Source organism: Falco rusticolus, chromosome 5 (genome assembly GCF_015220075.1).
Source record: "Falco rusticolus isolate bFalRus1 chromosome 5, bFalRus1.pri, whole genome shotgun sequence".
Taxonomy (NCBI): domain Eukaryota; kingdom Metazoa; phylum Chordata; class Aves; order Falconiformes; family Falconidae; genus Falco; species Falco rusticolus.
In genome coordinates, this window is record NC_051191.1 from 10,123,813 (window position 1) to 10,137,729 (window position 13,917).

At 36.2% G+C, this 13,917-nt stretch overlaps 1 protein-coding gene across 1 annotated transcript in view; it reads right to left on the bottom strand.

Annotated features, from left to right (window-relative positions):
* Nucleotides 1–13,917, bottom strand: part of CPED1 (cadherin like and PC-esterase domain containing 1) — a 155,009-nt gene that overhangs the window by 18,391 nt on the left and 122,701 nt on the right. Inside the window, 3 exon segments of the mRNA XM_037388203.1 lie at nucleotides 3,666–3,703; nucleotides 3,705–3,802; nucleotides 8,572–8,689. Coding sequence (XP_037244100.1) covers nucleotides 3,666–3,703; nucleotides 3,705–3,802; nucleotides 8,572–8,689 — 254 coding nt within the window.

The window sequence follows — 13,917 nt, forward strand, 5'->3', positions numbered from 1 at the left end:
ACTTGTTTTGTGTATTCTTTTATCATTATTATTATTTTCCCTTCCTTTTCTGTTCTATTAAACTGTCTTTTTCTCAACCTGTGAGTTTTACTTTTTCTGTCATTCTCTCCCCTGTCCCACTGCGGGGGAGTGAGCAAACGGCTGTGGCTGTGTGGTATTTAGCTGCCTGCCGGGTTAAAGCACAACACACAGAAACAGCTTAGCTCAAACACAGTTTTATATGCACACAAACTAAAATAACAGTTAATGATGATGTGAAATCAATTGGAAGTCATAGCCAGGGAAATGAATTTGTTACAGAGAAAGGAGATGATAACTTTAGAGATGAGCTCTGAAAAACAAATCAATTTTAATATAAGACATGAAAGCAGTCTGGAGTTAGAAAACAAATCAGAAAGTGTTTTTGAGGATTATTTATGATGCAGATAGGCAAGAAGTGCTCTGTTTGGGTGACCATAAACATATTTCAGAAACATTGACAAACGGATAAAAGAAATTAATGAGCAAGAGACATATCTGAATACTGCATTTTACTGTTCTATGAAACACGAGGAAAACAGAATAATAGCAGTTAAAGATACAGTTGATCTTGGATGTGCTGCATTTCAGCCAAAATGAGTATTCACTTTACATCTTTCATCAGTTGCTGAAGCACATCCAGATCAGGGACATAGCACAGCAGTGGTTAAATCGTTGCATGCTTCCCTTCAATCATTAAAAGTAGCCAAGACAAGTAGGCTTTTTTTTCTTTCTCTCTTTTTTTTTTCCCATATAAAGCGCCTTTTTTTTTTTTTTTCACATAAAGCTAATAGGGAAGCATAAGAAAACAGCCTGCAGTTAATCATACTTGGAATTCACAGTGGCATAGAGATTAACACCTCCTATTTAAACGAAAAGACATAGTCATGTACATATATATTTGTTTATGATGTCTTATCATAATGCTTTTTAATTATAAGAAATAAGCCAGCAGATCAGAATCCACGAAACCAAATTATATTTTTTCAGGACAAAAACCAGAGACTTCAGCCTAGGTGAAATACAACATGTTGCTACTTGCTTACCTGTGGCTCCTGGGAAACCTTGCATGACTGAGTTTTTATGAAGTCTTCAGAAGTGAAATTCAGTCATAGAGGGTTGTTAGTGTTTGATGAAAGGTATGATGTCATACGTTAAGACATACATGTCTCTGCTTTCCTGAGAAAGGAATTGTTAGCTATGTGAGGTGTATGGAGGTTTTATTGCCTTAGTTCAGAATAGACTTGAGCAAGAATTCGATGTAGATCATGATACAGACTTCTTTTGTAAAGGATTTGAACTCCAGAGAGGAACATTACACAAGCTGAGTATTCAAAGAGTGTGGTGGCATACGAAAAAATCCCAGAATACAGAGGCACACAGGTTAGTTGAGCCGTTTTGAGAAGTCATCACACAAGGGAGTTCTGTTGTTAGCTAACTTCAGCCAAATGACAATACAAATCTAACAGCATTCCAGATCATCTCAATGCCCTCATTTGGGTTGATGATTTTGCCCCTTGTTCTGCACTCTTGTTTTGGATTTTTTTTTTGTTGGGGTTTTTTTTTTTCAGTCTTCTTATATTTCCAGCATTGAAACTTTCTGCTTATTTTATTATGGAAACTGTGATGTTGTTAGTTTGAGAAGTTAGTGAACTCTGTAAAGCTTAAAGACAAGATATATAATGGTTTGAAACAAATATCACAATTGAGAAATATAACATATATATATGGCTATCAAAATCTCTGTGTAGTAAAAATGTATTGTTCATAAGAATTATATCTTGCTGGTTACTTAATACTCCCTTATAAAAGATTCAAGGTTGCTTAAACATATATAATAGCATATAATACACCGACAAGCAAAAATCTCTTTCAGTGAGCACATGAAAAAACCCTTTTTCCTACTACATTGCTTAGACTGTATAAAGTTTGTGTTAATCACAGGCAGAATCAGGACCTCATCACCCAAGCAGAGGACTATTTTTATTCATCTGACTTAGCTATGAAGAAAGTCTGAGCTCTTAAGTTTTACTGACATGAGGGAGTTGTCCATGGTCTACATTTATTTAGTGAAAGAAGAAAAATGCTATTGCAAAATGCCACAAAAAGTTAAAACCACTGCAAAGTGATGACAAAAATAACATCAGAGTGGAAGATATAGGAGAAACATACTGAAAGGGGAACGTGTGTTAAGTTATGACTTTAAAAGAATAAACCAGTTACATAGATATCTGTGTAAAAGGAACAGGAGTGGTTCAGCAGATTTCTACAGAGCAGTGAAGGTTATCAGGCAATGACAGAAGACTTTTGCGGAAGGTGCAGAATGGGAAACAAGTGCAATTAGTTTTACAGAGATTTTTCTTGCATGGTGTTAATGTAGACCACATAGGATCTGGCTCTCATCTGGCACTAGAACAGATCAGTGACTTCAGAGAGTCAGAACATAGTGGGATTTGAATTAGGAAATCAAGCTCACAAACATTCAATTCGTACACTTGGTTTTAATGGACCCTTAACACAGTCCTGTTTTTGACACTGGGGAATGTGAGTGATCAGAATGAGGAGGTGGGAATGTCAGCATAATCCTCCAGCAATACCCTGGCAATCCACTTCCACAGTGGCATACTGTTCCTCTGATATCCATCAACTGTCTGACCAAAGCATGTTTGCTTTTTGCAGCAGCCTGATGTCTATGGAAATTAAAGACCAAAGCAAAACTATGACATTCTTCTATATTTTTTGCTGTGGTCAATCCAGAAGTGCTTGTTTTGTACATGAGGAGCAAATCAAGCTTCTTCTTTGTCATATAAATGATTTTTTTAAATAAAAATATGTGAGGAGAAACCCACAGCTCTATAGTAATGGAGAAAACCGCAGGCAAAAATAAAGCCAAATGGCAATGAAGGATTTTGTGCAGGACAAGAAATCAGCAGAACAGAAAGAGGAAATGATAATCAAAAGACTATTATTTTTGTATTTGCCTATATAGAAATGGTCTCTGATTTTATCAAAATTCTGCTTTTAGTTACTATTTTCTTACCTAGGCAATACACTATAAAAATTTTTAGAACAATTAATTACTTACTTTCTGGATACTTGTATCCTCAGTAAGGTACCTGAGCCTCAGATCAGAGCTCTCTCTCAACAGTTTTACAGTCATAGCATGCTTATTAAGAAGACCTTGTATTTCCAAGCAATCACCTTAGAAGCTTCACTACAAGAAAAGAATGTGCAAGAAGACTTGGTAAGATTAGTGTGCACAAGCAACGCCATGCATTAGGTATGCAGCAGAAGAAACCCAAGTTGCATGTCAGGTGTGAGAGAAACTGTGACAACAATGAGCATCCATCCTCCATTTACAGTTCTTACGTACTCACTGCAGGTCTAACTGGTAACCACATACACCGTAGATCTTGAAACTCCACTGGTGTGACCTATGCGAAATGGCAGCAGACAACTGTGTCTGCATATGAAGCTAAATTATGGATAGTGGTTCTTTTTGTCCCTGTGGATTTTCCATCTGAATCTTTTTCCATTTATAATAAAAGGATTGTTCTTAACACATCAATCGTAACAGTGTTTCTAAAGCTTCAGGAGACTAATACCAGGTAAATAAAATCAATAAAAATGTCAAATCTGTTACATACCTTCTGCCCTCCATACATCGCTGGAGCTCAGGCTTGGCGAAGCACCGAGTACTGGCAGCCATGGGGCTGCCACGTTATTTCTCTCCAGTCACAGGTCCTGTTGTCAGAGCAGCTGAGGCAAGGGACGATCCACTGCCCTGGAAAACAGCAACAGGGTGTCAGCACCTCCTCTGTATTTTTGTTAGTAGCTTTATTATACAGCAAGCAAAGTATTTTTGAGCATTTTGTCATGGGGGCTTTCACTAAATTAAATGCCCTCCAACCCTTTGAAGAGATTATTTCCTTCCTCTGTGGCAAGGGGTTAAAGTGAACCTTTATCTAAAGGTGCAAAGTGGATAACCAGGTTCTGGAGTAGGAGGTTCTGTTCCAGCTGAATATTCTGCTCAGGTGGGGAACCAAGGGCTGAATTTAGACAATTCCTCTTTCTTGTAGCCACCAGTGCTGACCACTGTGAAACCCTTCCTCACACTGGCCCTTCCTTTTGCCTCCTGGCCACCCCTGGGGCCAGGCATGCCTTGGCACTCCAAGATTTCTATTGCCACTTGTGGATCTTGCCCTCAGCTCCATCTGCAGCCCTTTTGCAATCCAGGGCTGAGGGCTGAAGGCTCCTTCCTAGCTTCCTAGCAGTGGTATGAAGAGACAGAGAAGTGCAAGGTCTCAGTTAACACAACAGGTGCCATGCAAACACCTTTTATTGCATTGTGCCTTTTGAGTGACAGAGCAGGGACAGAATGGTTGATTGGTTTGAGGTCTGGACTCAGAGACTCCCACTGCTGTAGAGTTCTTCATAAATTATGGGAAAGTTGTTTTGGGCAGCGGTAGTTATTTTAAAATTATATGAAAACTGAGCAGTTTTTTCCCGACATTGTAATTTTTCATTCAATCCAAATACATGAAAGTTCTGGCAATGTCTACAACATCTGAGACCTCTCATTTTATAGAATATTTTCCTGAACATTCCAGACATTTATGAGCTGATCTGGTTTTACATAATAAACTAAAAAGTAGAACTATATAAAATAAATACTGCGGAGCTGAACAGCTGAACAATAAAAGTTTAAACTTTGGCAACTGAAAGTGATAAGTACCTTTTGAAAGCTTCTTTGAAATTGATTTATATTCACCAGCCTCTCGCTATATTAAGAAAAAAATAGATCCATTTTTGGCATATACTAAAGGTTAGTGGCAAATGTAAAAAAAATTAGAGGACAACGATATATGAAGATAAACTCATGCTTATAGGAAGCACTGACATTTAATGCTAACAGAATAGTCGCAGTTTTTAAATTTACATAGATGTGTGTAAATTTATGCATTTTTAATCCAGTTACGAACTTTTCCTATCGTAATTTCCCAACAGTCAATGCATTCTTAACCTTCAAAAATAAGATTGTACTAAAAGTTAAAATTAATCTGATATAAAAAGAATAAGACAATTAACGCTGAAAAATTGCAATCAATATTAGTTTGGAAATATAGCTTATTTTCTATTGCAATTATGAGTTGCTTTCCCCCCATTTATACAAGGTAGCAGTACACAATGCAGTTTTCAGCATCATTTCAATCTGCATTTTGTGGTGCTTCAGCTGAAAGAGTTGGCATTGGCCCTACCAGGCAAAGGAAAATTCACCTATGATTCAATGAAAGAGAGCAGGAAAGAGCGAGTTGCTGTTAGTTTATTCAAAAAATAAAAGTTGGTTAAAAAAAAGTCTTACGAAAGCCTATAAGTAGAAGGTTTACACAGGAAGAGTGAAAGTAAACCAGATTTTTGGTTCATTAGGGCAGTTTATCAGTTGCATGCATAAATTTTCTGCTTAAGATACGAGATTAAACATCGCCAGTGCTCCCAAAAACTGGTCACCTAAAATGGCATGAAAAGAAATAACTTTTTAAAATAATTCATTAGGACTGTTTATCTTGTATTCAAAAAATATTAACCTAAAGTTAGAAATTTTAACCAATAAAGGCTGTACACTTAATTTGATGGGGTTTTTTATTCTTTCGGCCTCTTTTATTTTGGTTCAACCTTTCCCATTGTCATAGTCACAAATACACATATTCTGCTTACAAGATCAAAATCAGTTTCTCTACAGTGCTGAACAGTTATCCACATAAAAAGAAAAAAATTCTAAACTGAAAACTCAAAATTTAAATATTTAACCTAAGCTGATGCTAAAAATAGTTTATAGTGGATTTATGGCAAGTTTACTGTTATTTTTGGTGTCTATTTGGTACCCTAAGACTAATTTTTTTTTCTCTATGAATGGTCTATATAAATATATTTTCCTTTTGCTTTTAGCTGCATTTATGAAAAACAAAAGTAAAAATATTTTTAAAAGGACATGATTTTTATGCTACAGAATAAATGGCCTTAGACCTATAGACATGTCCAAGCTGAAATATTCTCCTTGTAACTGAAGGAGACACTCATCTTGAACAGCAGAGCAGTTCACGTCTCTGCTGGACCCAAACCTAGATAGCTGTTGAATGCAAAGGGAGAGCTCGTACACAATTATGTTAAATTATATACAGTTGCAGAAAGTATGGGAAGTGAGATACAACTGAAACACATGTCACAGCAGCTAGGCAGAGCATTAGATGTGAAGCTGTGATCTCTTACCCACCAGATTTTGTAATTGTCTGCAAACCAAATTTCCACAGACTGCAGCATCCCGATTCGCCTGCAGGGATTTAGCACAACTTGGGGTTCTCATGAGGAGTCAAACACACAGTTAATGGTTGCTGACTTCTGTATTATTGATAATACAGCAATACTGAACCAAGAGCTAATCTTCCTATGATAGCCTGGTTTGTTTGAACCCCATTGAATCAAAGGGAATCTCTGAAGGAAAAAACGATTTTTGTTGCTATGAAAATCATAAATTCATTCCATGACCTAAACAAGATGGAAAGAAACTCCCCCTGTTGAATATTCCAAATTATATTGGGGGGGGAGAGGAGAGAGAGAAATCATGTAAGTTAAATTCCTATTTGGTAACGTGCTGAGCTTCCTCCAAAGAACAGTGCCATGGTGACTAGGACAGGAAAGTCAGTTCTGCCTTTGGTTAGGACCTGAACTACTGTCTCTGCACTGCATCAAAGGACTGGAAATGAGACATGAAATCCTGGTTGTACTGAACTGCACTATCTCATCTCTATCTCTGCTGCTCTGTCTCAGCCTCTGCCTGTGTATGCACAAACGCAAGCTTTTGCCAGCACAGATACTTTTTGCTGGGATAGCACCTCAGCATCACTATACAACTAAGCTGTACCCTGGGGTAAGATCAGGTATGATGCTGCCTTACTTCTGCAGAAGTTTTGATTATTCTTCTGGAAGGAAATGACATTGCTTGGCTCCTCTGAAAATTTAACTGAAGTAAAAGGGGTGTTGCTGCTTTAGCTGGGAATGTGCAATTGTTCCCATGTGTTAGGAAAACGTTCACTGCCAGGATTAGGATATCATTAGGTTGTTACAAATTTGGAATGATTTTCCGCAAAAAGCCATGCTTTCCAGTTCCAGTTGGAAGTTGTGACGTGCATTAAAACTATACAGTCACTTGTTGCCAGATACTGCAAACCCCACTTCTAGGCTCATTAGACACCTCTTGGCAAATTCACTTTATAAGCACAAATTATTCTTCCCTGTTTAATATACTTGTCCTTTGAGACTACATCTCCTGAAGTTTGTTTCCATTTTAATAGTGTATATTATTCACAATAAGGCTGTAAAAGACATTTTATATTCAGCTTCACTTAGCTAGATGCAGTTATATATTCAAAAGAAGCATGTTATATTTCAGGAGAAACAGACTGTCTGCCCCAGAAGGACTCTTCTATGGATTTGGTTTGGGCTTTCTAGTCAGGAACTAATACACACATAATGTCCTGATATAGTAGCGTAGCATAGGTTGTGTTTCTTTATGATTAACAATTTGCTGTGTGATCAAAATACACTGCTAGGCACCACAGTGTCTCCTTTGTGTGTTCACTTCAGATAACAAAAAATTAATGTGTGCCTCTGTTTCACATGAAGTGATGCATTCAGGCAGTTCTCGCATTCCTTTTACTTTGTATTGATTATCCCATGAATTTGTTGAAATTTACTGTGGTGAGAAGCTGCTCTATCTATGGCAAGATAAAAAATACAGTTGTGTTAGTAGACCATAAAAGAGCGTTGAGTTATTTTTCATTTGTCTAATAAATGGTCAGAATTATTTATTGTCTAATCCAGCAACAACTTAAACTATGAATAAGGCTGCATACCTGAATAGTCCTGTGGATTATTCAGATTTGTTAAAGTACATTTGCATAAATCTTTATGCAGCTGTAAACTGTAAACCATGTAAACATTAATATCTGTCTGACAGTCTGTTGCAGTCTGGATTCTCACTAAACCAAAAGGATGTCTTGATTGTATCGGTTATTCTATATGTTTGATTCGTCCATCTTGTTTTTTAAGATGTAAATTTATATTAAAAATAGTAACTGTTTGAAACTGTAAATTGTTTTTGTGTTTCCAATATAGAAGAAGAAATATAAAATTCAAATGGATCAGAATGTGTGTTCTTTTTCTAAAACTAATTTTTATTTTGAGTAAATAATCCCTTCCATTTACAATAAAGGATTTTTATGTTAAATTGTTTTGATGGAAATATTTGGGTTTGATGCATTTTAAAGGCTACATGACAATAATTCAGTCAGTGGTGGATCACTGATTAGAAACTTCTTAGAGAAAAATTGTCACAAACTAATTAACATGATTTTAAAATCTGTAACTATTATGAGTTATTAGTTACATTCATTGTGAATAGGTTAGTGCATGTTCATAGAAAAGAGGAAACATAATTTTCAGGTTTACTTCGATGAAGTGCATGAGTTAATTTTCAGAACGGGATTAAGTACAAACCTTTTGTGTCCCCAGCTTCACAGGTCTTAAACATCGTCTCTGAAATTGCTAAGAGGTATTCATGAGATAGAGGCTGCAAGCCACAGGACTCCTCTGGACGAATTCGAGATCCACAGTCCTGAATTGAAATGAAATCTGTGAAAGACAGCACTGCACCCATCCATATGACTTTGAAATCCTCTTCAAGGACATTTAAAGAGGAAAAAAGTTATTTGGGTTTGGTTCTGCGTTCATTCATCCTTTGGTCTTCAATATGTATTTTTAATATGAAAAATAGAATCCTTTCTCCATTCAGACAATGCTTTTATAATAAATTATCCCAATCCACAATGAATGTACAAGATACTAAAGATATAAGAAAATTTGTTAAGGCAAACGTACATAACATTCAAATAATGTCATGTTGTCTCTACTTATCATACAATCTCTACCTATTTGCCCTTTGCAATATTGCATGCATATAGAATACATTTCTGTGATGAAATACCCCAAATTAGCTTGAGGAGATAGAGGTGTGTAAACGAAAAGAGAAAGATAACCCCAAAATTTCAAGGGGAAAATGTTTGAACTAGTAGAGCCGTTACAAAGACTTATTAGGGGTACTGAAGGAAAGGATTTAATATAACTATGAATATAATCTCCTTGTGAGTCTTAATGTGAGATGTAATCCATAGTAAACATTAGACATTACCATAAGATTAACATAAATAATTGAGATTTTTATGTTTAAAAACAATAATCTTTTAATTAAGTTTTTTCATGGAAAAGAATCTGACCTTTTTTCCTGTTCTAGTTAGAGAAGAGTTCACTAAGAGTAATAACACATACATATTTTATCTATGTTTATACTTGGATACAGAAATATGGACTGGATATTAAATCAGCAAAATGTAGTAAATAACATGAAACTGCTAATGCACTGGCTTATACTGTAAAAACACTTCATAAGGCATTTCTCACATTTTGTAATTTCTGATAAATTTTATAGGCATTAGCAAAAACATATATGAAAATTAGTTATTGCCAGATGCCTAAAAAATTAACAGTAACAACCTGGAATACCAATAGATAAATTTTAAATTAACTTTCTTAAAATTTGCAAGTGAAAAGTGTTATTTGCTTTTAGAAAGCTTGAACATTATTCTATATGGAAGGGCAGAGGTGCCCCCAGCTCCCCAAAATTTCAGATGAAATATCCAGGTAGTGATTCCTAACCATAAGTTTTAGCACATATGGATTCTTACATTTTAAGTAATGGGTTATATCAATTTCGTGCCTTTCAGTTACAGTTTTCAAGCATCCACTGGTAAGATACAAGTAACATCACAGCATTTGTAACATTGGACAATTCTTTTGGAAATTTTAGACATCTACAGTATATACGGCTGCATGAGCTCCTCACTCTAGTTTGCCTTTCTCATTTCTGCAGAGAAATAGCATTCCTAGGACATTTTTAATCTGTTTTAGAGGTGCACTTCAGGATAAAATGAGTCACATCCCAAAAATGCCTTTCTCCCTCAACTGTAACGAGAGTTTAGAATGATTCAGAGTCCAATATCCACATTAGTTCAGATGAATCTCCTCAAATTACTTTGCAAAAATACTCATCCTCCATAGTGCATTGCCCTAACGGCTGCTATTGCCAATTGTTTCATCAGAAGATAGGAGCATTCTGGAGTACATGTTAGCTTGAGACATAGTGTCTGCTACCTCATATTTCATTGTCTTCCCCCTGTTTCTGTGTTGTGATAAGCTGACCAGAACACAAGGAGGGTTTTTTTTCACCAAACCTGAAAAGCTATAAACCTGAGACTTAAAACAGTGAAAAAGATAATGTTATGACAAAGGAGAAAATATGAAAAATTACTCTTGGCAATTATTATTTGATGTGCTTTTCTTATAAAATATTGTATTAAAAATGCAGTTGTGGCCATTTCTGGCTAAATGGAATATTTATTAGTCATGGTAATGTTCAATAATTCAAAATTTGCCTTTTTAAAGAATTGCATATACTTAGTACTACTAATTAGTTACAAACAAACTACACAAATGGAAACACACTTTTACTGGAGTGTGTCTGTTTCAAGGAGTATTCTTGTAACCAAAAACAGTAATAAAATGTAATTTCTCCAAAAAGAAAAAAATATTTTGTTGGTCTTTTCTTTACCAAAGCATGCTGATTCCTATTTTTATTTTCTAAAATGATACTAAAATTAATTTGGCAACTGTCATGTAATGTCATTCACTGTTTCCATGAAACTATGCTACATCTAGGATGCTATGCCTAAATTAGACAAATGAACAAACAACAATTATGTCCTAATATTGGCAAGGTAAAACTTGATAGTAGGGTATGTGCCACTGATACAGATGGAGATATGAATCCATCCTCTGATTTAGTAAATACTGGTGTGTCTTGATTATGAAATCAAAACCCAAAGTGAAATAATTGTCTCACAATTATTCCTATCTCATTAAATTCCATGGTGGGGGGAAAAAATAAAGAAAAAATCTTCCCACTGACTTCAAAGGGTTAAGGTCATTTTTGTGCACAAAAAGTCGGAGAAATGGTAGATATGTATGAATTTTTTTGTACAGTTGTCCTGTTCTCTGCCTAATGCTCTATAACTAGGGAAAGCTGTTATGACAGAATGAATCGTACAGTATCTTCTGGTGTTAAACTGTGATATTGTCTTGGAGTCTGTAGGTCTGGACACACTGTACAGCTATTTGACAGTATTACTTCAACTAACATTAACATCAGAAAGCTCCTACCTTGCAGTAAAACAATTTGCACAGGACTTCACAAGAAAGCCCGAAATTCCTGAACGTGCTGCCATTGCTCTCAACACAGTGCCATAAAATAACTTAACAGGGATTTCCTTGTTCGTACCTCTGCCCAGGGTATGTGTTTAAACAAACAAAAATTGATTTTAATTGCATTCCTTGGACAATATCATTAATGACGGTTTCATGTGGCTGGTTTATTACTAATCACAATCAATATGCAGGTCAAACTACATCACTAATTCCCTTTGACTTTGTTGTGTTTTCAAAGTATGCAAACCATGAATTTTAACAAACACTGTGTTTAATATGCAATTCAAATCTGAAACTAAAGGGTCATGAGGGATTGTGAATCACTGAACAAGCCTTATTTGTTTCATCTTTACTTTTGTGGGAGACCAATCCTTTATCATCATTGACACATTTAATATAATGTGCAAAATGAACCTGTGGCAGCTACAGATGTCCCACAGCTCCACCAATGAACAGCACATTAAGGACTTTTCTAACTGCCTGCGGGTTTTTAAAATTTTCTTCAGGTGCTGCAGTGACATGACATCCCTCTTGCCTTGCCCAAAGATGAAACATCTAGTGATCTTAAGTATGTTTACAAAAGATCACTCATGGCAAAGATGAGAGCCAGACATGTAAACTTAAATGATAGCTCTTGCTCAGTGTCTGTTGCCCTGCAAACCTTCACTTTTAGAAGGCAGACATAAAAAGGCCCTTGAAATGTCTGGATTAGAATCAAAAGAAAAATTTCCCTGCATTACGTACTTCAATGCACAGTTAGAATCAACTCTTTATAAGACTGGTTTGGCATTTCACTAGTAAAGTCACTTTTATCTTTACCAAAGATTTTCTGGACACTAGCAAATAAAAGAGGAATAAAGCTTTCCTCTTTACATCTAGATAGCTTTCCGTCAGTATCAGTTGATACTTAGAGAGTGATCATTTCTGGAGTCTATCTGCTGTGTGAAATGAGAATTGTTTCTGTTCAGACCACACTACAGTGAACTTGATTCCTCACAAAGTTTTGGCCTTTAAGAGGTCACACAGATTTTTGAACCTGCTAGTTTACAGTTTTCTCAAATTACTAGTTTGGTGTTATTCATGCATATGTAATTTCATTTATTTACAGTCTAGACAGCTGATTTGATAAGGATTTTGTTTGTTTAGCTCAGCTATCAATAACTGCACTGTATTTCTTCTCAACTATATACTTATGCATATGCATATACATACATAGTTTCAGTCAAGTGTACATAAACATAAAAAAACCCCAAAGTTTTAAAATCATATGGATCTCTGTGTGTGAGAGAGATAGCATTATAAGCATTACAAAGCATTATAAAGATGATCTGCACTCATGCAGCTAATACCATGGAATCAATGTCATATACATAATACCATTGTAGTTGCAGTTATGCTTTAGATTAAGAGATCTAACTTAACTATTAATGGATTTTTAATTGCTGTTGTACTTTTTTTACCACCTCCACCATAATAAAAGAATGATTACACTGAAAATGCAGTAATTGGCTATAGATTAACCGCATAAGCCATTAAAAGGAGAGAAGAAGCCCATGACTTTCCTGGGAGAGCTTGTATCGAATAGTGACAAATTGTCCATCTGTGTTTGAACGGTTGGTACTTCAGGAGTAACAGAGCACCACATAACAACAAAAAAGTTACTTTTAGCATCTACAGATGCTGCTACCTGTCAGCTCAGAAAGGCATTTTAAAATAGGAAGGTAGGATTTTCAGAATTTTCTGGAATAACCCAACTCTGTCCACTCAAAGCTGTTGCTGAAACTAATTTTCTGTGGAGCTAGACTTATACTAATTAATTTCATGCTTTGGAAACTTCCACCCAGGATGTCTGTATCCAGGCTCCACACTCAGCTTTGTCAGTAAAAGTCATTCTCACATTTGTATCAAAATCCCTAGCGGTCAATGGGCGTGGTGGGCTCAACACTTTGAAAACCAGGTGATTTCTGCTTAGGTACTCACATCTGAAATTGGACCCAGCCCAAATCACTGGAAGCCTGTCCCTACCAGACTAATGAAGGATCAGCATATCAGAATGTTTTAAACTAAAGAACAAGAGAAACATAACTGAGCTCACAGAAATTCATTTCAGCATTGCATAAAACCAACATGTAACCAAAATCCTGCATCTTTTTAACACCCAGAGCCCACGTGTGTCTGGGAACTAGATGAGACAAACCTTGTTCCCTTGGCAAAGAAGGGAGGAAACGTCTCCATCCACTGAGCTCTGACTCTGCAGTCCTTTGGCCAGCATCGCCCGTCAGCCTGGCAGGTCACCCAGCCACCTCCTCCAAGGCACCGCAGCCCTGCCTCATCTTATGGGGCTGCCGGGGCTGCCTTATTTCTTGTGACTGTTTACATTTTTGAGACAACAGAACCAAGCTTGTTGTGAAAGAGGTGATTTTGAATGCTTTTCTGTTGGCCTTTGTAGGCTCGTTGACTTAACCTTATTTAATCTGGTTCTATTTAAGCTGACCTGAGTTTCTCATTAAATCCTTTCATGTCTCT